This window comes from Oncorhynchus mykiss, chromosome 17 (genome assembly GCF_057628025.1).
Source record: "Oncorhynchus mykiss isolate SJ-2025 chromosome 17, ASM5762802v1, whole genome shotgun sequence".
Classification (NCBI taxonomy): domain Eukaryota; kingdom Metazoa; phylum Chordata; class Actinopteri; order Salmoniformes; family Salmonidae; genus Oncorhynchus; species Oncorhynchus mykiss.
Genome location: NC_143038.1, coordinates 39,273,087 through 39,299,664, shown reverse-complemented (window position 1 = coordinate 39,299,664; position 26,578 = coordinate 39,273,087). Strand labels below are relative to the sequence as shown.

General features: G+C 42.5%; 1 protein-coding gene across 7 annotated transcripts in view; it reads right to left on the bottom strand.

The window, feature by feature from the left end:
• Positions 1-26,578, bottom strand: part of LOC110493221 (paxillin) — a 54,989-nt gene that overhangs the window by 25,578 nt on the left and 2,833 nt on the right. For 2 of the 7 annotated variants that reach the window (XM_090205524.1, XM_036950210.2), the window contains exons 1-6: positions 8,469-8,614; positions 6,887-7,077; positions 6,490-6,545; positions 6,250-6,380; positions 5,863-6,058; positions 5,041-5,179 (exon numbers count right to left, since the gene is read on the bottom strand). In XM_090205524.1, the coding sequence (XP_090061650.1) occupies positions 5,041-5,179; positions 5,863-6,058; positions 6,250-6,346 (432 nt within the window). In that variant the 5' untranslated portion in view covers positions 6,347-6,380; positions 6,490-6,545; positions 6,887-7,077; positions 8,469-8,614. Of the gene's footprint in view, positions 1-5,040; positions 5,180-5,862; positions 6,059-6,249; positions 6,381-6,489; positions 6,546-6,886; positions 7,078-8,449; positions 8,615-26,578 lie in introns of those variants that run through there. The other 5 variants (XM_090205527.1, XM_036950212.2, XM_090205525.1 and 2 more) reach the window with 4 other exon arrangements.

Below are 26,578 nucleotides of genomic sequence, written 5' to 3'. Positions count from 1 at the left end.
TCATTGCATCAGTGTAAATACATTGTTGTATCAATAAGGTAAATGGTAGGAAATGCCTGATCGAATGTACAATAGAGTCTAGACCACAGCAACACTGCAGCAATGTGCCTGTGTGAAGAACCCCCACATCCATGCTAAAAATCAATATACAACCAACCTTTTAAAAACAACACATGCCCCATTCATTTGACTGCACATTTCACCCTACAGTATGTCCCTTCACCCATCTGCATCTGCCTACCTCTCTTTCCTATCCACCTCTACACCCTTGAATGAGAAGGTGTCCAAACTTTTGACTAGTACTGTACATACGCACATACAGTACCAGTCAAAAGTTTGAACACACCTACTCATTCAAGGGTTTTTCTTTATTTTTTACTATTTTCCACATTATAGAATCATAGTGAAGACAACAAAACTATGTATTAACACATATGGAATCATGGGGCGGCAGGGTAGCCTAGTGGTTAGAGTGTTGGACTAATAACCGAAAGGTTGCAAGTTCAAATCCCCGAGCTGACAAGGTACAAATCTGTCGTTCTGTCATTGAAAATAAGAATTTGTTCTTAACTGACTTGCCTAGTTAAATAAAGGTAAAATTAAAAATGTAGTAACCACAAAAGTGATACAACAAATAAAAATATATTATTTATTTGAGATTCTTCAAAGTACCCTTTTGCCTTTATGACAGCTTTGCACACTCTTGGCATTCTCTCAACCAGCTTCATGAGGTAGTCACCTGGAATGCATTTCAATTAACAGGTGTGCCTTGTTAAATGTTAATAGGTGGAATTTCCTTCCTGCTTAATGCGTGTGAGCCAATCAGTTGTGTTGTGACTAGGTAGGGGTGGTATACAGAAGATAGCCCTATTTGGTAAAAGTCCATATTATGACAAGAACAGCTCAAGTAAGCAAATAGAAATGACAGTCCATCCTCAGTTTAAGAAATGAAGGTCAGTCAATCCGGAAAATGTCAATACTTTGAAAGTTTCTTCAAGTGCAGTTGTAAAAACCATCAAGCGCTATGATGAAACTGGCCCTCATGAGGACTGCCTCAGGAAAGGAAGACCCAGAATTACTTCTGCTGTAGAAGATATGTTACCAGCCAGAATAAATGGCAGCAGTTTTACGGGCGCCCAACCAATTGTGCTATTATGTGGGTTTTTTTGCGTTATTTGTAACTTATTTTGTACATAATGTTTCTGCAACCGTATCTTACGGCAAAAAAGAGCTTCTGGATATCAGGACAGCGATCACTCACCTCGGATTAGACTAAGATTTTTTCTACAACAAGGACGAAGCACAAGACATTCTCCAAACACCCCACAGGGCCGACATCCCCGTTATTTGCAAGAGGAAGCGACGCAGTGACAGAGCACAATGAGCCGGATGCCTGGTCAGGACCCGGAGAAGGAGAGTGGGAAAGCTACCGTTACCGTCAATACTACTCACCAATGTGCAATCATTGGACAATAAATTAGACGAGGTATGATCACGAATATCCTACCAACAGGACATAAAAAATGGTGATATCCTATGTTTCACGGAATCGTGGCTGAATGACGACATGGATATTCAGCTAGCGGGATATACGCTGCACCGGAAAGATAGAACAGCGCACTCCGGTAAGACGAGGGGGGGCGGTCTGTGCATATTTGTAAACAACAGCTGGTGCAGGAAATCTAAGGACGTCTCTAGATTTTGCTCGCCTGAAGTAGAGTATATTGTGATAAATTGCAGGCCACACTACTTGTCTAGAGTTTTCAGCTATACTTTTCGTGGCTGTTTATTTACCACCACAGACAGATGCTGGCCGCACTAAGACCGTCAGCTGTATAAGGAAAAATCAAACAGGAAACCACTCACCCAGAGGCGGCGCTCCTAGTGGCCGGAGACTTTAATGCAGGGAAACTTGAATCAGTTCTACCAAATTTCAATCAACATGTTAAATGTGCAACCAGAGGAAAAATAATTCTAGATCACCTGTACTCTACACACAGAGACGCGTACAAAGCTCTCCCTCGCCCTCCGTTTGGTAAATCACCACAACTCTATCCTCCTGATTCCTGCTTACAAGCAAAAATTAAAGCAGGAAGCACCAGTGACTCGGTCTATAAAAAAAGTGATCAGATGAAGCAGATGCTAATCTACAGGACTGTTTTGCTATCACAGACTGGAACATGTTCCGTGATTCTTCCGATGGCATTGAGGAGTACACCACATAAGTCACTGGCTTTATCAATAAGCGCATCGATGACGTCGTCCCCACAGTGACTGTATGTACAGACCCCAACCAGAAGCCATGGATTACAGGCAAAATTCGCACTGAGCTAAAGGGTAGAGCTGCCGCTTTCAAGGTGCGGGACTCTAACCCGGAAGCTTACAAGAAATCCTGCTATGCCCTGCGACGAACCATCAAACAGGCAAATTGTCAATATGGGACTAAGATTGAATCGTACCACACCGGCTCTGATGCTCGTCGGATGTGGCAGGGCTTGCAAACTATTACAGACTACAAATGGAAGCACAGCCCAGAGTTGCCCAGTGACACGAGCTTACTATACGAGCTAAATACCTTCTATTCTCGCTTCGAGGCAAGCAACACTGAGGCATGCATGTGAGCATCAGCTGTTCCGGACGACTGTGTGATCACGCTCTCCGTAGCCAACGTGAGTAAGACCTTTAAACAGGTCAACATACACAAGGCTACGGGGCCAGGCAGATTATCAGGACGTGTGCTCTGGGCATGTGCTGACCAAGGTATGATCACTGACATTTTCAACATGTCCCTGATTGAGTCTGTAATACCAACATGTTTCAAGCAGACCACCATAGTCCCTGTGCCCAAGAACACAAAGGCAACCTGCCTAAATGACTACAGACCCGTAGCAATCACGTCCGTAGCCATGAAGTGCTTTGAAAGGTTGGTAATGGCTCACATCAACACCATTATCCCAGAAACCCTAGACCCACTCCAATTTGCATACCGCCACAACATATCCACAGATGATGCAATCTCTATTGCACTCCACACTGCCCTTTCCCACCTGGACAAAATAAACACTTATGTGAGAATGCTACTCATTGACTACAGCTCAGCATTCAACACCATAGTACCCTCAAAGCTCACCACTAAGCTAAGGATCATGGGACTAAACACCTCCCTCTGCAACTGGATCCTGGACTTCCTGACGGGCCGACCTCAGGTGGTGAGGGTAGGTAGTAACACATCTGCCACGCTGATCCTCAACACTGGAGCTCCATAGGGGTGCGTGCTCAGTCCCTTCCTGTACTCCCTGTTCACCCACGACTGCATGGCCAAAAACGACTCCAACACCATCATTAAGTTTGTAGACGACACAACAGTGGTAGGCCTGATCACCGACAACGACGAGACAGCTTATAGGGAGGAGGTCAGAGACCTGGCCGGGTGGTGCCAGAATAACAACCTATCCCTCAACATAAACAAGACTAAGGAGATGATTGTGGACTGCAGGAAAAGGAGGACCGAGCACGCCCCTATTCTCATCAACGGAGCTGTAGTGGAGAAGGTTGAGAGCTTCAAGTTCTTTGGTGTCCATATCAACAACAAACTAGAATGGTCCAAACACACCAAGACAGTAGTGCAGAGGGCACGACAAAGCCTATTCCCCCTCAGGAAACGGAAAAGATTTGGCATGGGTCCTCAGATCCTCAAAAGGTTCTACAGCTGCACCATCGAGAGCACCCTGACTGGTTGCATCACTGCCTGGTACGGAAATTGCTCGGCCTCTACATCACTGGGGATAAGCTGCCTGCCATCCAGGACCTCTACACCAGGCGGTATCAGAGGAAGGCCCTAAAAATGGTCAAAGACCCCAGCCACCCCAGTCATAGACTGTTCTCTCTACTACCGCATGGCAAGCGGTACCGGAGTGCCAAGTCTAGGACAAAAAGGCTTCTCAACGGTTTTTACCCCCAAGCCATAAGACTCCTGAACAGGTAATCAAATGGCTACCCGGACTCTTTGCATTGTGTGTCTCCCCCCAACCCCTCTTTTTACGCTGCTGATATTCTGTTTATCATATATGCATAGTCACTTTAACGATACATTCATGTACATATTACCTCAATTGGGCCGACCAACCAGTGCTCCCGCACATTGGCTAACCGGGCTGTCTGCATTGTGTCCTGCCACCCACCACCTGCCAACCCCTCTTTTACTCTACTGCTACTCTCTGTTCATCATATATGCATAGTCACTTTCACCATATATACATACTACCTCAATCAGCCTGACTAACCGGTGTCTGTATGTAGCCTCGCTACTTTTATAGCCTCGCTACTATAGCCTGTCTTTTTACTGTTGTTTTATTTCTTTACTTACCTATTGTTCACCTAACATCTTTGCACTATTGGCTAGAGCCTGTAAGTAAGCATTTCACTGTAAGGTAATTCGGTGCACGTGACAAATAAACTTTGATTTGATTTTAAATTGCGGCCCAAATAAATGCTTCACAGAGTTCAAGTAACAGACACATCTCAACATCAACTGTTCAGAGGAGACCTTCATGGTGAAAAGAGGCCTTCATGGTCAAATTCCTGCTAAGAAACCACTACTAAAGGACACCAATAATAAGAAGAGACTTGCTTGGGCTAAGAAAAAGGAGCAATGTACATTAGACCGGTGGAAATCTGTATTTTGGTCTGATGAGTCTGAGAATTTTGGATCCAACCGCCATGCTCAGCACATGTGGGAACTCCTTTAAGACTGTTGGAAAAGCATTCCAGGTGAAGCTGGTTGAGAGAATGACAAGTGTGTGCAAAGCTGTCATCAAGGCAAAGGGTGGCTACTTTGAAGAATCTAAAATATATTTTGATTCGTTTAACACCTTTTTGGTTACTACATGTTACTACTATGTGTTCTTTTGTAGAAAATAGTAAAATAAAGAAAAACCTTTGAATGAGTAGGTGTGTCCAAACGTTTGACTGGTACTGTATATACATACACATATAGACAGACACATCCTGGTAAAAAAAAAATATTTCTGTAAAACTTACATTGCTCTGGACTTTGAAGTCGGACAGCGAGGCCATGAGCTCGTCGAGCTCCCGCGTGGCGGAGGAGGCAGAGATTCTGGCCTGCAGCTGGGAGGGTGTCTCCTCCTCCCCCTCCGTAAACTCCACCAAGGGGATGGGACTAGAAATCAAATAAACAAACATTAGGCCATAAATGACCATAGTCAAACATGAGAAACACACAGGAGAATAGTACAATCAGTGTGTAAGATGAAACGGTCTTCCGGAACATAAGGTGCAGTGTCACTGCTTTGCTGTCAATTGTCCCTCATTTCTGGGGATAGGAACGTTTTTGACCAGCTCTAAAGCCTTCCAAATGCTTCGGTTCGGCTGGAACCTAGTCGAACCGAACAAGTATGCTCGCATAATTCCCCTAAAATACCTTTTCTTGAAAATCGCGGCAATTGTACAATTGATCGATCTTGTGATGACGCAGCCAGTATATACTTCCACAAAATAGTCAGAATTAATCTAACATAACTCAAGAAATCTGTCAATAATTTTGACCTTTTTGTCAAGGAGATCTTAGTCGTGCAATTTTACATCTAAGGTTGGTGCAGTATTTCTCAAGTGAAATTATAAAAACTTAATTAATCAAATTAAAAACAACAAACATTAGGCCATAAATGACCACAGTCAAACATGAGAAACACACAGGAGAATAGCACAATCAGTATGTAAGATGAAACGGTCTTCCGGAACTTTTTAAGTGGGAGAACTTGCACAATTGGTGGCTGACCAAATACTTTTTTGCCCCACTGTATATGCTCAAACTGGGAAGCACGAGGACGCCTTAATCCTTACATGGGGGAGGGCACAGAACTTTCTAGCTCGTCCAGAAGGCTCTCAACGCTGGGGCGCACGTCTTCAATGACCCTGGTGGCCACGCTGCGCTTGGGCTTCTCCATGGTGGGGGGAGGCACCTTGCCGGCCCCCGAAACCCCGTTCTCCTGCACATAGTGGGTGGTGCTGCTAGAGGGGAGGGGTGGGGCTGTCTCCTCTGCAACACAGATGGAGAAATATACATCTTTACATACAGTATTCCCTTAGTTTCAACAACAAAGACGAAGTGCCTGCTAAATGCTTTATGTACCAAAAAGAGTTTTGGACCCGTGAGCCCTGGTCAAAAGCAGTGCACTACTTAGGAAATAGGGTGCCATTTGGGATGCAAGACATAATGGTATAGTGTACCCTCAGTCGGGAAGGAGGGCGTGTTGTGTTGCACAGCGTTGAGCTCCAGAAGCAGCCGGTCCAACTCCGACAAGTTGCTGCCCAGGAAGGAGCTCATGGCAGCCTCTGCACTCTTTTGCTTGTTGGGGAAGCTGCAGAAACCAACAGAGAGACACAAACATCAGTAACAGACATCTGATGTTCATTTTGTCTTGCGACACAACACAAACAAAAGTGTATTGTTATTATTAGCATTATTACCTGTAGACGTGGTCGTCTTCACTTTGGGGTAAGGGGGGGGAGCTACTGCTGTAGGACTAAGAAAGGGTAGGTACAAATCAAAATGTATTGCTTACATACAAGCCCTTAACCAACAATGCAGTTCAAGAAATAGAGTTAAGACACACATTTAGAAGTGCAGTATGTGAGTGGTCTAGATGGGTCATGTGGTAAATGAGTGCATGTCAGCTGTGTTCAACTTTACCCTTAAAGGGTCATGTGGATACAGGCTTTTGATCATCCATTCATAGTCTTCACCAATATGTTATTAGTTGAACCGGGTATGTAACTTACTTGAACAAAAGCCTGCACCACACCTGCCTTTTGGGTATGTACTGTACTGTATGACATATACACAAAGGTGTATATGAGTATGTACCTGTGTGGATGAACGGGTGGATTCTAGGGGGTCGAGCGCGGTTCCGTTCAGGGCCTCAGTAGAGGGATGTTGGGGTACAGGGGACGAGGCCGGTCCTCCCGTGGGGAAAGAGTAGGGCGTCTCGTCCGGCAGAAACACCGGCCGCTTGGAGATGTGGGAGGTTGTCGACTCCAAGTCCGCCAGCAAAGCATCTAGGAACATAGAGAGTAAGATCCATTTTTCAAACGCAGCAAGTGGCAATCTTAAAACCAACAGTTGACCTGCTGTAAACAGAAAATCACTGACAAGTTTGACAACACTCAACATCGGGAAATCCCATTTGCTTGTTTGATTGCATCTCTCAAGGAGAGGTTTCATTTTAAAACGTAGGCTATCCTGTCCCTAGATCTCCCATCATCTAATGTACCACAATGTTGTGCCGGACAGTGAACCCCTAATCTACTGAGGTTTCAAACTTCATTGTTGTGGAAGTTTATTTTCTCAACTGCAAAGCCGAGTTATGACCTTTGACCATTCATCATCATCATCCTCCTACTGGTCATCAGTAAGTACACCCGGACGTGTCAGGTCCAGACGCTTTCCCAACGTGTCCAAACACAGCCAGATGGGAATAACATTCAGACATTGCAGCAGACTAGTAAATAATCCACTTCACTGAATCATCTGGACTATGTCACCACTCAGCACCACTCCTTTGGTTACTCATTTACCCTGCTGTAGTACACTTACACTGGTTCACTCACTCTGCTGCTTCCAGAGTTCCACTGCCAAGCATAGAGTGTGAAGTGAACAGTGGCCACAAGTGAAAGCCTCGGTAATTTAACATTAAAATGTTGACTTTATTAAGGATTTATGGTAACACTTTACATTCAAGCACCCTTTAAACAAACTATTAATAAACAGTTTATATACTACTTATAAACATTTTGTGAATCATTTTAAGTATACCTTCATCTAAAGAGTAAGCCTACTACCAGAACTTTCTCTGCCCAGGTTGTATTCACGGCCTACCAATTGTTGCTTTCCACCTTTGATTGGTTCATCTAGATTATGTCCGTTCAATGCCTTGGAAACATGGACCAAACCCAATTTGGGATTCAACACCACACATCCCCAGCTCCCCTCTAAATGCAGCCATTATATCCGAGGTAACAAAACGGCAAGCCAATTAGCCTCCCAGACAGTTTGTGGGCATTGAAGAGAACTTGAGGAAGACGACATCATCCACACCCACTCTGTAAACCACCTCTACTGTTACACACCCAAATCGATGCCTCCGATTTCACAAGTGTGTGAAACTGTGTGCAATGCAATCCCCCTTCTTCACTAATAATACTTACCCTACTGTCTTAAATAGACTCTGTTTCAGTCAGAACATTGAAACAGAAAAACAAACAAAAGCACATCCATAAATGAACTGTGAACGATATACACCTAAACTTGAAGAAGTCAACAATACACTGCCACACTGAACCAAGTAACTGATAAGATGATTGAAGCATTATGCGTTGAAAACTGATGCCGACAAAAGGTGAGAAATAAAAAGTAAACCTTGAGACTCACATATGTGGAAACGACATACCTGAGGCGATAAAGACTAGCACATACACACCCCGGAAGGACGAAGACAGGAATGCAGAGGAAGACTGGGAAGAAGAACGCAACCCAAACACACTGGCTGACAGGCAGGAACTGCTACCCTTAACTAGCACCAGAGACTGGTAATGAGAGACTGAGACAGGAGGGAAGGAAAGGAGGGAGGGAAGAGGGGAGGCGTCACATTGGTAGCAGCAGGAGGATTAGGTTTACCCCTAGCTATGCAAGTTTGAAGTTTCAGTGTTCTTGGCTCCATGAAGGCTGAGGTAAGAGTTTGTTTTCACTCACACGACTGCTGTCGAGAACAGTCGGCTAACTAGGCAAGTAGAGCGAACTCGACAACTTATTATACCACAGCCTGGGAAAAACAACGTTGTGAAAAAGTTGTGAAAGTGACGGAATATATGTTGCGTCTCTTGTTCTGTCGGTCTCAAGGTTCAGTCCAGGTGCACTTGACTTCAGTGACCAATTCATTTAAAAACCTAACACAACACACTCCCTCATCAGTATGGAGAGGCTGAGACAGACCGAGCGTATCCCATGGCCCAGGGAATCATGGATGCCAAAGACAGACAGTGGTGATCGCTACTGAACAGATCCACTTGGCTGGAGTTAACGTCATTAGCATGCCAGATGATGACAGGGTTTCCGAAGCAGAAGGGTTTGCTCACCAACTCTGAGACAGTGTAGACATTCCAGAGGATTTGATTCTGGATACAGCAGAGCCGGGTGTTTATTTAACTACAGCCAGATACTCCCTCTCAGGGGAGATAGATAGTCTAACAACAAACCAACTGCCCAGAGGGAAGTGAGAGAGAAGTAGCAAACCTCAGGATCTAGAGTCAGGCTTCTTATTGGGCAATGAAAACGCTCAAAGATCCATTACCGTTTGATTTCAAGTAAAAGGGGTTTCTGAAGGTTTTTCTGTGGAAGGTTGTGTGCTAGTACACCTGCCAGCAAAGAAGTGGATGAGGGACAGTCTTTAGGACAGCCTCCAGTTATTGTTTCTGGTAGTTCTGAGGACTCAGATCATGAAGGAAACTGATTGCAACAGGTTGTGCAATACGGAGGCAGTTTTTTAAAATGTATTGCTGTAGACATTAGCATTTGTGTGGAGGCCTACAAAAAGGCCTGTGTCAGTCCTCCCTGCCAAAGGATTGAGTTGGAACATGCCAAAACACAGCAGCTTATAGCCAGCCATTCACACGGCTCTGTTACAATATCCAAACTCAAATATCACTCAGAATGAAACAATATACACTGCCTTCAGAAAGTCGTCATATCCCTTGACTTATTCAACATTTAGTTATGTTACAGTTTGAATTCAAAATGGAGGAGAAAACAATATATACAATCTTACCCAACTACACACAATACCCCACAATGACAAAGTGTAAACATGTTTTTAGACATTTTCACAAATGTATTTCAAATGAAATCCAGAAATATCTCATTTACATAAGCATTCACACCCCTGAGTCAATACATGTTAGAATCACCTTTGGCAGCAATTACAGTTGAGTCTTTCTGTGTAAGTCTCTAAGAGCTTTGTACACTTGGATTGTACAAACCGTAAACATTCAAATTCTTAAATATCTGTCAAGTTGGTTGATGATCATTGCTAGACGTCCATTTTCAAGCCATTGTCATCTCGGTAAGAACTCCAGTGTACAGTGCATTCGGAAAGTATTCAGATCCCCAGACCCTTTGCTATGACACTCGAAATTGAGCTCAGGTGCATCCTGTTTCCATTGATCATCCTTGAGATGTTTCTACAACTTGAAAAAAAAAAACAAGCCATGGGGTCGAAGGAATTGTCTGGAGAGCTCCGAGACAGGATTGTGTCGAGGTACAGATCAGGGGAAGGGTACCAAATAATGTCTTCATCATTGAAGGTTCCCAAGAACACAGTGGCTGTCATTCTTAAACGGAAGAAGTTTGAAACCACCAAGATTCTTCCTAGAGCTGGTCGCCCGAATAAAATGAGCAATTGGGGGAGAAGGGCCTTGGTCAGGGAGATAACCAAGAACCCGATGGTCACTGACAGAGCTCCAGAGTTCCTCTGTGGAAATGGGAGAAACTTCCAGATAGACAACCATCTCTGCAGCACTCCACCAATCAGGCCTTTATAGTAGAGTGGCCAGACGGAAGCCACTCCTCAGTAAAACACACAAGACTGCCTGCTTAAAGACTCTCAGACCATGAAAAACAAGATTCCACGGTCTGATGAAACAAAGATTGAACTCTTTGGCCTGAATGCCAAGTGTCACGTCTGGAGGAAACCTGGCACCATCCCTACGGTGAAGCATGGTGGTGGCAGCATCATGCTACGGGGATGTTTTTCAGCGGCAGGGACTGGGAGACTAGACAGGATCGAGGCAAAGATGAACGGAACCAAGTACAGAGAGATCCTTGATGAAAACCTGCACCAGAGCGCTCTGGACTCTAGACTGGGGCTAAAGTTTACCTTCCAACAGGACAATGACCCTAAGCACACAGCCAAGAGAATGAAGGAGTGGCTACGGAACAAGTCTTTGAATGTCCTTGAGTGGCCCAGCCAGAGCCCGGACTTGAACCCGATCGAACATCTTTGGAGAGACCTGAAAATAGCTGTTCAGCAACACTCCCCATCCAACCTGACAGAGTTTGAGAGGATCTGCAGAGAAGAATGGGAGAAACTCCCCAAATACATGTGTGCCAAGCCTGTAGTGTCATACCCAAGAAGACTCGAGGCTGTAATTTAAAAAAAAAATACAACATTTTTGCTTTGTCATTATGGGGTATTGTGTGTAGATTGATGAGGAAAAAAATATTTTTAATCTATTTTAGAATAAGGCTGTAACGTAACAAAATGTGGAAAAAGTCAAGGGGTCTGAATACTTTCCGAATGCATGCACTGTATATTTGGCCTTGTGTTGTTGTCCTGTTGAAGGGTGAATTTGTCTCCCAGTATCTGTTGGAAATTAGACAACCAGGTTTTCCTCTAGGATTTTGTTGTGCTTAGCTCTATTTCGTTTATTTTTAACCTAAAAAACTCCCTAGTCCTTGCCAATGACAAGCACATGCATACCCATAACATGATACAGCCACCACCAAGCTTGAAAATATAACGAGTGGTTCTCAGTGATGTGTTGTATTTGCCCCAAACATAACACTTTGTATTCAGTACTTAACTTCTTTGTCACATTTTTGGCAGTTTTACTTTAGTGCCTTGTTGCAAACAGGATGTTTTGGAATATTTTTTATTCTGTACAGGTCTCCTTCTTTTCACCTCGGTCATTTAGATTAGTATTGTGGTGTAACTACAATGTCCTTGGTCCATCCTCAGTTTTCTCCAATCACAATCATTAAACTCTAACTGTTTTAAAGTCACCATTGGCTTCATGGTGAAATCCCTAAGCGTTAGGAAGGATGCCTATATCTTTGTAGTGACTGGGTGTATTGATACACCATCCAAGTGTAATTAATAACTTCATGATGCTCAATGGGATATTCAATGTCTGCTTAATTTTTATTTACCAACTTACCTTCTTTGTGAGGCATTGGAAAACCTCCCTGGTCTTTGTGGTTGCATCTGAGTTTGAAATTCACTGCTCGACTGAGGGACCTTACAGATAATTGTATGTGTGGGGTACAGAGATGAGGTAGTCATTCAAAAATCATGTTAAACAGAATTTTGGCCCACAGAATGAGTCCGTGCAATTTACAATATGACTTGTTAAGCTAATTTTTACTCTTGAACTCCAATGTCCACTTTGATCTTATGGGATATTGTGTGTAGGCCAGTGACACAAAATGTCAATTTCATCTACTTTAAATTCAGACTAACACAACAAAATGTGGTTACTGTCAAGGGGTGTAAATACTTTCTGAAGACACTGTATTGGGAACGAATTCTAAGCAATGATTTATTTATACACTAGATGACTGATAGGGGCGCTGTTTTGAAGCCACCACACCTCCATTTTGGCATTCTCCCACCAGTGTAAAACATATTTTGGAAGCTATAGAAAAGCATTTATTAATGTTTACATTGCTTTTTCCACTTTTATGCTATTACAGACACCTTAATGCTTACTTTTAAATGACATTATGTGAGCTAAACATTCATATATAAAAAAATAAAAAACATTTTCCTTCAAGTATAATTTTTTGAAAGTACTAATGTTACTGTCCCCACTACAACAACCGAATACTTACATTTAATTTAAATACTGTAAAATTACATTAATTCCTATGGAGGACTGCTCCTTCTGGGGAGTGCCAATATTGACGACTGGTGGCTTCAAAGCCTCTCATTGGCAAATACATAGCATCATTGACTTAGTGTGCATATTGGAACTTGGCCAAGGACCTTGCACTCCTGTCTGGAACTAAGTCCCTCAGTGGCCGGGAATGAAACTGCAGCAAAGTCAAAAGTACCCCGAATGAGGGAGTGTCTCCTCGAGTCGCCTGCAGCTGGGAGATAGCATTTCAACCTCTGCATACTAAACAAATCCTCTTCCCTTGAAAAAATGCTGACTCCTTTGGAAGAGAACATCACGGACAGAATACATTTCTTAAATGTAATACGGTAAAAAGATATGAGCCGTATTGAAGTTCATAAACCAGTCGCCCAACAGACGGTAACTAGGGCGACTTGAGCCCCCGGGTAAGAGGTTGAGCGACCCCCTGGCTAAAATAAGAAGCCTAAAGCCCCTAAATATACACACCACCAGAGCTTTATGTGCTTGGGTGAAGAGCATGACCAAACTGCAGGATCAGCAACCATAAAGAATGTTCTAGATTTTTCCTTGCAGTGTACCGTAACCAAATACTGAACAATAGGGCCACTACACCTGAATGAAATGAAGCCTGTAAGCCAAGATAGGTGAGATGAAGGGTGCCACAACACAAATAAAAGAGAATGGAAAGAGATCTGAGAGAGAGAGAGAGAGAGAGAGAGAGAAGGCTAGAAGTGGGTTGGTGTGATCGTGGATACTCCCTCCCTGTTCATATTAACGGTGAGCGGTATTTACATTTATTTATTACGATGCCGCCTTGAGCATAGAGTCACATAGGATTCATTACAAGGCCAGACAGGGAAGAGAGAAAGAGTTAGATACACAGAGAGAGGGGAAGCCCCTCCCTAGAGAGTAGAAGTGGGTTGGTGAGACCGTGGGGGCTCCTTCCCTGTTCAAATTAACGGTGTGTGTTTTTTTTAGGAGAAGACGGTAGGAAGATGAAGGGATCCAGACAGAGGAAAAAGAGAAAAAGGATTTAAAAGAAGAGTGAGAGAACAGGACAAGAAGAGGGAATGAAGATAAAGTTTGAGTGCATTACTATGTGTTATTAATAAAGTTACATATCACAATATTATTTTGGACTATATTATATCTATACTTTGACTCGAAGTACCGATTCGTAAATAAAACATTTAAAAAAGCGTTTTGTTTGTTGTTGTTGCTAGGTAGCGTTTGCTAGCGCTAGTCAGCTGTACCTGTGCAAAAACTCTGGTATTTTTCATCCTACAGCTTGTTCTACATCTTCTTTTTAAATCGTGAGCCAAAATGTTTTCAGCACTTTCTTTGGGGCTATCTCAGTGCTACCCACTATGTCCCATTTTCTACCCACACAGCTAAAAAGCAGGCCTTTGCCAAGACACTGCCTATCGTAAATGATCGTGTCTTCAAAAATGCCTTGCTTTTAGGCAAAAATTAGATAACAAACTCGCTTTTCCATACTAACACAACAGACAAAATTCTTCATCGGAGCATGTCATAAATCCTCTACAGGATCGGAGGGTCCCCCGCGGGATGGTTGAGCTAACGGAGGCTAATGCGATTAGCATGAGGTTGTAAGTAACAAGAATATTTCCCAGGACATAGACATATCTGATATTGGCAGAAAGCTTCAATTCTTGTTAATCTAACTGCACTGTCCAATTTACAGTTGCTATTACAGTGAAATAATACCATGCTATTGTTTGAGGAGAGTGCACAGTTATGAAAAATGAAAAATTATTAATAAACAAATTAGGCACATTTGGGCAGTCTTGAAACAAAATTCTGAACAGAAATTGAATGGTTCATTGGCTTAGTCTAAAACTTTGCACATACACTGCTGCCATCAAGTGGCCAAAATCTAAATTGTGCCTGAGCTGGAATAATACATTATGGCCAAAGATGACGGTACAAAGAAAATACAAAAAAACGCATGGTTTTTCTTTGTATTATATTTTACCAGATCTAATGTGTTATATTCTCCTATATTAATTTCACATTTCCATAAACCTCAAAGTGTTTCCTTTCAAATGGTATCAGGAATATGCATATCCTTGCTTCAGGGCCTGAACTACAGGCAGTTAGATTCAGGCATGTCATTTTCAGGGAATATTTTTTTTTTAAAGGGTTTGATCCTTAAGAGGATTTACACAACGGGTGAGTCTAATCCTGAATGCTGATTGGTTAAAACCTCATTCCAGCTGGTGTCTATTCCACAAGTTACCACAGGCTAAATCTATGACATTATCTCACATTTATTTTAGAATAACATTTAGTATTCAACATCAGATATTTGTATAAACCTTGCTGTCTGTCTCTCTAACATTGTTTCAAAATTTAAATTTGATCTCCAGCTGTCCCATAGTAATGATTGTGTCCGGATGAGACAGACAGGCAGGCAGGCAACGTTTCTAGGCTAGTCCAAATCATGAATCAGCTGGCATCATTTTTTATGAAATGTCAGTTGAAAAAAGGTGAAACGAAGTGCAGCTAGTTTTCAGTCTTTCCAGCTTGAGTTTGAAGTGATTGTGTTAGCTGTGTTGTTGGCTAGCTCCTCTGAACAACAGTGTCATGATAAGAGAGCACATGTTCTATGCCAGGTGAAATCAGTTCTCATTAGCTCATTGTTATGGATGTATCCAAATAAATGTCACTAGAAAACAGCTTAAACAAATGCAAATGCAGCTACTGTTGTTATTCTGGCTGCACTGTTTGACGTGACTGTAAGTTAGCCGTAGATGTCTAACTAGCAAACATGGGATAAGAACGTTGCCAGCCAGTATGGTAATAGAACATTTAGAACGAACGACTGGGTCGTGTTCATAGGCACAGAACAAAAAGACTGAACGACTGGGTCCCGTCTCTAGCAACCGAACCAATAGAAGGAATGACCAGCCCGCTGAGGTAGCAACACTAGATTTGTGTCGGGACTATATCTTGTGGAAGGATGAAATAGTATGAATAAATTCAGCAAAATAATGTTTTTAATGAAAACATGTCAATCATTATTTGAATATGTTGGCAACCCGTTGTATAAAAGTGATAATGCCTTCGAAGCCGGTGTTTGAAGGATATATTAGCACGGTTTGCAGGCCATCGACTTTGTCTTGAGCCTAACAACACCCGTGCCAATATATCCTCAAAACACCGGCTTCTCGGGCATTATCACTTAATTATTCTCTTAAGTAAGCAAGAAATGTTTTATTCACTATAAATGTTCATGCTGGATGATATTATGTGTTGCTGCTTAGGATATAAAATATAGATGCCACGAGCTAATATGGGTTTCAGTAGTCTTGTTCACCATTCTGCTTCATTCTAGATCAACCAGTGTCTGTTGCAGACTGAAGAGGGCGACATTGAATTGTTAAAAGAGCGTGAAAGAGAGAGAGAAAGGGAGTCTTATGCAGAATGGGAAGTCAACAGTGAGCTTTTAAATGTCATTGGGTTTTGAGCGAGAGAAAGGTGGGGGGGGGGGGGGGCACTGTTATGTAGAATGAGAGGTCAACATGAGTACTTTAAATGTCATTGTGTTGTGTGTTCCCATCTTAAAAATAGGCTACTTGGTATAGGGACATGTATTGTAATAAACCCTAATACAGTATGTCAAACAACAAGAGGGAGTGAAAGATGGAGGGAGAATCTGGTATGGTTTAGGTTGTTGAACATGCCTGCCTTCTATCTATCTGTGCATAAACTGTATATCCCCACTCTCTCTTGCTTCCCTTCTTATCTGATGGGCAACGAGGTGTGCTGGGAATTACTGACATGCTATCGCCTGCTTGCTTTTTAAATACGAGAAAGCGTGGGGGGCGGGGTAGATAGAGAGAGAATATAGGAGTTTGACGGGAAAGAAAGCAAGGAAGGAAAAGGGGGAAGGTGTGAGGATTGCAGAAGTCATGGGAGAGATGAAATAAAGCTAGAAATGACCCTGCTCATATGTTTAGAAGGCTGTTGGTTCTCCAATGAGTTGAACACTTGAGCAGAGATTTAGAAAGTCAATTCTGATATAAAGATGTAGGATCTTAATTTGATCACTCTTTTGTTGCCGAAAAAACAGGAAATGCAAACTTGTAGTATATTTCCACTTAAAAAAGTTCCTAAAGAAAAATACATCAACCCGTACAAAAAAATGGGCATTGACTATAATCCACATAATAATTCACATTTCATGTTGCTTCAGGATTATTTTCCTGCTGTAGCAAACTGGCTCAAATTAAGATCCTACATCTGTAGGCTACCAGTAGGTAAAGCTTTCCTGATTTAATACTAAATGCCTTTACACAGTGTTGAGCCTGCAGCATTAGAATAAGTTGACTAAAACGGTTTACAGTCAGCAGAGTGGCTTTGAATATGACATGGGCCGAGCCGGCAAGCTATTTGAGGAGAGATCCCCTACACACCCCCACACCCATACCTCCAGATCAGTGGCAGGCAGCAGAGGGCTCTTGCCTGTTGAAATGGTGTGTGCATCATTGGTTCCAGCTGCTTCTGCTACAATATTCACAGGTGCCTAGTACCACTAAAACAAGTGCAAACACTCACACAGGCAACCTCACCATACACATGCTATAGACAGGGCAGACAACCCAAACTGCAAACCTGGATGAGCCAATTACATAACGGATTTCAGAAAAAACTTTTTTTAAAGGGTTTATGTGGCAACCTGGGTTTCAAACAAAAATAAAGCAGGCACCCCGCCACTTTCTTGCTATACAGCTGTGGGATGGGACTAGAGAAACTTAACCACTCCCAATCACTTGCCGTGAAAGAATACCCATACTTGTGTTCTAAATAGCAGGCTTTTTGGGTATACAAAAATAGAATGTCTTATAATATGTGAAATGTCTAAAATGTTGTAATCTGTAGCCCTTCACACTTATACCCCTATACGGGTTGAAAATGGCAGATTTGGGCATCAATAGAGTACCACAGTATGAGTCAGAATCCCTACAAAACCAAGCAGTCAAACAAATAAATGGTTCCAATCGTTTTTCTACCATTCATTTTTCCCATAGGGGATTTTAGAAACTATTAAAATAAGGGCTGTGTTTTGTGTAAGCTTACCCTGGCGTGACGTTTTGATAGCGTGGTTAACATAAAGAACTAAATATTACGTGATGATCTGGACGATACTGCCGAATCGAGGCAAAGTTAAGAATCTCTGGATTCTTATCTAATGTTAGCTAAATTTAGTAATGAATACATTTGCAAAATGTATTTCAATTGACAATTCTGTCTTGTGCAAACTTTAAATACACGCAATAACTGTTATCAAAGGTGTCAGCTAGAGATGACGTGCAGGAGCTTGCAGGGATTTGTAGTCTACTCTGATGCAAATGAGCATTTTTTGAATCAAGAGACCAAATTGAGCTGAATATATTGATAAATCACCTTGTCCGAGAGAGATTTACATGGTTACCAAAACGTCACACCATGATAAGCCTTCACTAAACACATCCCTTATTTGAAGTGTTTCTAAAAATCCCCCATGGGAAAAATGAACGGTGGAAAACCAATTGGAATCATTTCCCTGTTTGACTGCTAGGTTTTATGGGTATTATGACACCTCCACTGTGGGGCTCTATAAGGGTCTAAATTGGAACGTAGCGGCTGTATAGTAACATGCTATAGATGATGTCAGAGCTCTGGCTCTGCGCTTCACAGTGCTGTATGGGTTTTCACTAACAGCCATTCTGAACTTGATCAATGCGCGTGACAAGAAGTGACCCCATCCCTTCCGGCAACTGGGCAACCTTTGCAAATGTTTGTTGTCTGAGAGGGAAATTCTGTACATGAAAATGACTTGATGTATTTTGAAAGATGAGGCATTGAGGATTATAATAAATAGTGCTTTGATGTCATACAAGCAAGCCATACACCCATAAGTCCAAATGTGCACTTCACATTTCCAAATCATGGAACTCATGTCATATACAGTGTCAACGTTTATGATCTCTATGTTTGATGTACAGTTACAAGATGACATGTCGTCATACCCTGGGTTGTTCTGAACAGACTGATCCTACAGTATGTCTGCTATTGTGAAGAAAATTTGCCATGGCACATGACTCCTTTCAATGAGCACCAAAATTCTGATCGGTTTGTCTAAATTGCCTTGTGAAAGCATAACACTGTAAGATAGTATTTTATAACTTAGCTACAGAGCCTTCAAAAAGTATTCATACCCCTTGACTTATTCCACATTTTGTTGTGTTACAGCCTGAATTCAAAATGGATTAAATAGATTATTCTCACCCACCCATAATGACAAAGTGAAAACATGTTAGAAATTTAGACCTATTCTTTTCTGCCTAAACAAGTGATAAATTATAGCTTTATTGCCAATTTATTGAAAATAAAATACAAAAATATCTAATTTAAATAAGTATTCACACCCCCGAGTCAATACATGTTAGAACACCCTTTGGCAGGGATTACACCTGGGAGTCTTTCTGGGCAAGTCTAAGAGCTTTGCACACCTGGATTGCACAATATTAGCACATTACTCTTTTTTTTTAATCTTCAAGCTACAGTACCAGTCAAAAGTTTGGACACACCTACTCATTCAAGGCTTCTTTATTTTGACTACTGGTTATGCATATGCTTTCCATATTTATTCTGTAAGAAACATTTCAATTTAGCCCTATGCATACAGGTAAGTTCCAACGAGTTAAAGGGTTAAATGCCAGGAATTCATATTCCTTTCGGCTTTTAATCTAGTAGAATTCACTGCACACTATTGAGGAAGAGAATAATATTCTCACAGCTAGCAATGTTTGACAAGAGCTGATCATCAGAAGAGGGGACGCTCTTTAGAAAAATGAACGAACGGCGGGGAACAAGTGTGATCACGCATCTAAGATGACGCCTTCTCAGTACGGATGACAAGTACAGTATGTATTTTTTACTAAACAGTATGTTCTAAAAAGAAGTAGGGCCGGGACGATACCAGTTTCGTGATATTCTTTCCATGGCAAAAACTACAACACAAATCAGACCGATCTATTTGGTCCTTTAAAACATGCTGTAAAATAAGGTGTGCTTTAGCTTGGAAAATAAATGGGAAATAAACAAATGCGACTGGATGACATTGTTTCCAACATTAGGGCTGTTTTCCTAAAGATATTCGCTTCTTGTTTCCTTGCCATGATACTAATATAGTATTGCGAAAAAGGTATTGTCCTCGCCCTACTAAATGCACTGAACAAAAATATAAACGCAACATGCAACAATTTCAAAGATTTTACTGAGTTACAGTTCATATGAGGAAATCAGTCAATTGAAATAAATTCATTAGGTCCTAATCTATGGATTTCACATGCCTGGGAATACGGTATCTGTTGGTCACAGATACCGGATTTCGCCCCCAGAATTGCACCATAAGATACAAATATTGTTCAGTCAGGCTAATTCGAGACTTATTAGGAGCATTATAATATTTCTGGATGGAGTATGACATGCATGGCTACCCATACGGTTTTCAAAATAATGACTTGACACACAAGCACACAGACAGACTTTAAGAGAAAATGACTCGGAGTACTTCACTCTTCAGATGGGACTCTCCAAACACACACACACTCGCATCCTTTAAAATTTAGGTCACATTTGAGATTGGTGGGCATCTCTTTTTCAAGTGAGCCCTTGTCCACAGCAATCATTTCAAAAGGCTTTAACACATATCCTCGGGCTATGTGGCCCAGACATCCTCTACTGTAACCAAAGTGCAGTAACATCCAAACACTTGCGCAATGCTCAAGCACCAATGCAGCACTAGAAACACTTCTGGCCAGGGCCCTGTGCACATCCACATTGCAAACCAGAACATAAGCAATAAAAACATCTCAATTAATGATCCACCAGAAAAGTCCTGTGTCGTATTCACAAGGGAAAATAGTTGCAAAACGTTTTACAATGAAAAAACGAAAACGTGTTTCTCATTGGACACTAGTTCGGCTAGTCCCTCTCTGTTTCAGTTGGTTTCCTTCCGTTTCGTGCCTAGTAAACACAACCGAGGTCAAAGATCCTCCGGGATATTGTACCAACTCTAGAGATCAAACATTTCTGCACAGGGGGAGACCCACTTATGTTCTCTCTACCCTACTCTCAATCTCACACTTCACTCTAGTTTCAGCTTCTCATCTCTAATCCATAAACAAATGACCAAGACCAAATGCAATGTTTTCAAACTATTGCATGCATTTCTGGGAATAGAATTTGCGTGAATGACTACAACCCATGTCTTATTTCACGAAATTTGCAGAGATGCATAAGAATCCACACGGTTTACAATGAGCAAGAGGCTTGACTGAACACTTTACTAGGTCTAGACATATTGGTCCATGGGGTTGGGGGCTGCTGACTAGACCACTGATCAACTTGATGTTCGTCATTGCCTGGGCTCTGAGCGGTACTGTCTCTGTTCTGGAGGCCAGTGTTGATCACAGGGTCCGAGACAGGCCTGCCTTTGTCAACCTCCGCCTTGGACACAATAAGAGAAGGAGGAGGGGGACGGCCCCTGAAACGCCATAAAGTTCAGGCAAACATCCCGCCAGGCCACATCATCGGCTGGAAAACAATCAGTGCTGTTTAAGTGCCAGAGAGGGAGAGTGAGAGGGTGAAAGGGTTCGGACTGAGAAGGGGAGGCTTCTATTAAGCAGTAGTTGGCCTGGAAATCTGTTTCCGCAGACGTAGAAGCCCCATCTCCTGCAGCAGTGGGTTATAGTCCTAATCTGTAATCAGTGTTGTCAGAGGAGACAACTGGAAATTGAGTTTGGATTGGTCCAGCTCGCCTTATAACTGGATCCAGCAGATGATTGGAACCTACAGAAGCTCTCCACCGTCCGCGCATGTTGTTCATTCTCCTAAGAACTCCACATAAGAACGAACGCACTGTCACACACACACACCTAATAAAAAGGACAGCATTGTGCCCAAATACAGGAGGACAGTGTACTGTTTGACGGATGAAGTCGGGCCTTAAAAACGCCTGTCACGCCCTTTCACTAGCTCTGAAACAGCCGTTACCTCCTTCTCAGTGAAGTCAGGCCTTTGAAGTGTTTGGCTATTTCAATGTGTGAATTTTCTTCGACAGGTTATCTTTTCAACATACGTCCAGTGGCGCTGCAGTATTATGGCGATTGTTCATTTCAGAGGTGTTTGGTTGAAGTTCGTACCGCCATTGTTTTGTGGTCTGTACTAGCAGTAGGTGTTTCAGTGTACATAGATGTGATTGTTTTGTAGCGGACCTAAAATGTTGGGCGTAGTTCACAGGCATTGTCACCACCACAAAGGAAGAAAAAGAGGATCTTCAAATGGAGGACTTTGTTGAACGTCTACAGGGCCTTTGCAAAGTATTCAGACCTCTTGACTTTTTCCACATTTTGTTACGTTACAGCCTTTTTCAAAAATGTATTAAATAGATTATTCTCACCCACCCATAATGACAAAGTGAAAACATGTTAGAAATGTAGACCTATTCTTTTCTGCCTCTAACGCTTAACTGCGCCTTCACCAAATGCTAAACAAGTGATAAATCTCCCCCCCCCAAAAAAAGTGCTTTGTCATTATGGGGTATTGTGTGTAGATCGCTGAGTATTGCTTTCATTTAACCCATTTTAGAATACGGCTGTAACGTAACAAAATGTGGAAAAAGTCAAGGGGTCTGAAGACTTACCAGTCATAGGCTACTTCTCACTTACCACTAGAAAAGGAAAGATTTAGATGTGGGCATGGCCACATTTAGACAGAACCACATTCTCCCACAAGTGACGGATAGAACTTGTGAATCGTAAAAGTTAAGACTACATAAAATTTGGAATGTTCGGGGTCTGTTTCCCGGATTTAGAATAATCCTAGTCCTGGACTGAACAGCCATTTTAATGAAAATTCTCCTTCCAAAGTGCTTTTTAGTCAAGGAATAATAGTACCTGGGAAAACAGTCTTAGAAGTACCTGAAGCACAAGTCACTGTGCTTCCCTAGCTCCGGTCACTTATGCCTCACCACAGACACAAACACGCAAGAAAGCACTCAGTCACATGCAGCCTCCCAGACAAAGGCTACACATAGGTCAGAGGCACACAGACCCATAGGGCTGCAGAGGCAGGCACACAGATCAAGTCAGACTCAGAGACATGGGGCTGCTGTGCTTTGCATTACGAGAGGAAATGACACATTGGCCCTTGGGCCACCTCCCTCCGCCAAGACTGACAAACAGACAGTGACAACTAAGATATTCCACTGAGCCCTCTCACTCACACAACACAGACAGAAGCCCTTTAAAATACACTGTCCATGTCAAGCATATTCTATTCCCATAAACTTAGGCCAACATTATACCTTATCAATGTACTTGACGCACACACACACACTATTGTAGTGGTCCCATGTGCAGTGTAATGGTGAACATTAGAACCAGATGACAGGAGGAGTCTATGTATGTCAGTTCTCATTCAGGGGTAACAACGAGTTATCTCACTCAGCCCAGTGCAGCAACGGCACTTCAAACTGGCCTGTTTTAGCTTTTGAGGAAACACACGTACATATACATTTAGCAGGGGGCACATTCAGATGTGAAATGGCCACGCCCTCAACTGCGGAAGTTGAGGGTGTGTTAGTGGTGGATGTGCTGATGTAGAACTACACTATAACCCTAGTCCTAGAAACGCATCGTGCAGAACGGCATAGTGCTCGACTTTGCCTTGAGCCTAACAACACCCGTGCCTATATATCCTCCGAACACCGGCTTCTCTGGCATTAAATAGAGCACGTGTGTGTGCTTTCTTAGAGGCAGAATTTGACGTTTGATTTCTGCTAAAAGGCATTGATTGTCAAGGTTGAACGGAGAGGGGGGGGGGGGGGGGGGGGGTGTGAGTGTATTGTTTGCACTCACTCACAGTGAGTGAGGGAGTAAGGACAATTGTGTGAGCATCGGTTGTTTACATATTTTTATACTGTGGTAACAGGGGACATACATTTTTGAGATTGCACCTGTAGGTGTAACTCACATTGCTGTCAAAGCTCTGGTTGTCTATGTGCTAGCTCCAATGCCGCAGCTGGTTAAGGCGGCATGATCCTTGCGACATGGGGCTGCGCAATATCATGCTGAAACATGAGGCGGCGGATGAATGGCACGACAATGGGCCTTCAGGATCTCGTCACGGTATCTCTGTGCCTTCAAATTGCCATCGATAAAATGCAATTGTGTTAGTTGACCGTAGCTTATGCCTGCCTGCCTGCCTGCCCATACCATAACCCCACCACCACTACCACGGGGCACTCTGTTCACAACCTTGACATCAGCAAACCGCTCGCCCTCACGACGCCATACACTCTGTATGCCTCCTGCAAGATAAAGTTGAAACCAGGATTCGTCCGTGAAGAGCACACTTCTCGAGCGTGCCAGTGGCCATCAAAAGTGAGCATTTGCCCACTTGGAACTCAGTTCCGACGCCGAACTGCAGTCAGGTCAAGACCCTGGTGAGGATGATATGTATGCAGATGAGCTTCCCTGAGACGGTTTTTGACAGTTTGTGGAGAAATTCTTCGGTTGTGCAAACCCACAATTTAATCAGCTGTCCGGGTGGCTAGTCTCAGACGATCCCGCAGGTGGAGAAGCCGGAAATGGAGGTCCTGGGCGGGCGTGGTTACGTGGTCTGCAGTTGTGCGGCCGGTTGGACGTGCTACCAAATTCTCTAAAACGATGTTGCAGTCAGCATGCCAATTGCACACTCCCTCAAAACTTAAGACATCTGTGGAATTGTATTGTGTGACAAAACTGCACATTTTAGAGTGGCCTTTTATTGTCTCATGTATCATGCTGTTTAACCTGCGTTCCACTAGCAGAACCCCTCGACAACAGCCAATGAAATTGCAGGGCGCCAAATACAAATCAACAGAAATCTCAAAAATCAAATTTCTCAAACATACAAGTATTAGGCACCATTTTAAAGATACAATTCTCATTAATCCAGCCACAGTGTCTGATTTAAAAAATACTTTACAGCGAAAGCTCCACAAACGATTATGTTAGGTCACCACCAAGTCACAGAAACACCCAGCCATTTTTCCAGCCAAAGAGGAGTCACAAAAAGCACAAATAGAGATAAAATTCATCACTAACCTTTGATGATCTTCATCAGATGACACTCATAGGACTTAATGTTACACAATACATGTATGTTTTGTTCGATAAAGTGCATATTTATATCCAAAATTCTCATTTTACATTGGCGTGTTATGTTCAGTAGTTCCAAAACATGCAGTGATTTTGCAGAGAGCCACATCAATTTACAGAAATACTCATTATAAATGTTGATGAAAATACAAGTGTTATGCATGGAACCTATGATAAACTTCTCCTTAATGCAACCACTGCAAAACTTTACGGAAAAAGCATACCATGCAATAATCTGAGTACGGAGCTCAGAGCCCAAACCAGCCAAAATAAATATCTGCCATGTTGCGCAGTCAACATTAGTCAGAAATAGCATTGTAAATATTCACTTACCTTTGATGATTTTCACCAGAATGCACTCCCAAGAATCCCAGTTCCACAATAAATGTTTGATTTGTTCGATAAAGTTAATAATTTATGTCCATTTACCTCCTTTTGTTAGGGTGTTTGGTAAACAAATCGAAACGCGCAACTTCCAGCGGAAAGGTCGGACGAAAATTCCAAAAAGTTATATTACTGTTCGTCGAAACATATCAAACGATGTATAGAATCAATCTTTAGGATGTTTTTATCATAAATGTTCAATAATGTTCCAACCGGACAATTCCATTGTCTGTAGAAAAGCAATGGAAATGGAGCTACCTCTCATGTGAATGTGCGTGACTGAGCTCGTGACTGCTGGCAGACCTCTGACTCATTCCCCTCTCATTCAGCTCCCCTTCATAGTAGAAGCATCAAACAACGTTCTAAAGACGGTTAACATCTAGTGGAAGCCTTAGGAAGTGCAACGTAACCAATTTTCCACTGTATCGTCAATACGGACGGAGTTGAAAAACTACAAACCTCAGATTTCCCACTTCCTGTTTAGATTTTTTCTCAGGTTTTTGCCTGCCATATGAGTTCTGTTATACTCACAGACATCATTCAAACAGTTTTAGAAACTTCAGAGTGTTTTCTATCCAATACTACTAACAATATGCATATATTAGCATCTGGGACTGAGTAGGAGGCAGTTTACGCTGGGCACGCTATTCATCCAAAAGTGAAAACGCTGCCCCCTATCCCAATTAAGTTAATCAACTTCTTCATATGCCACACCTGTTAGATTATCTTGGCAAATGGTAAATGTTCATTAACAGAGATATAAACAAATTTGTGCACAGAATTTGAGAGAAATATGCTTTTTTTGCAAATGGAACATTTCTGGGATCTTTTATTTCAGCTCAGGAAACATGGGACCAACACTTTACATGTTTCGTTTATATTCTTGTGCAGTGTAAGTGTAAAAATGTGGAACACATGGCACATAACACTAGTTGAGTGGTCTTGTGTGTTTTTGCCTCTCACATCCACTCACTGACAAGTCAGAAAACACATTTAAGAGGAGTAGGAAGTAGGGTGTGCTTGAATGTCCGTGTGAGACCACACTTCTCATCCTCCTCCTGCGTTTGTGTGTGGTTTGTTTATGCATAGGAGCCCGGCCTGGGTCGGGGTTGTGTGGTTTGAGTGAGGGTGCCAGAAATAGACAACAGAGTCCATAAAGTGTGTGTGAGAGAGGGAGAGGCTACCTGGGGGCTGCCGCCTCAGCACTTCAGAGAGAGACGAGGACAAACTTGCTGGCCCCTCTTTTCATGATATACCTCTGCCTACCAAGG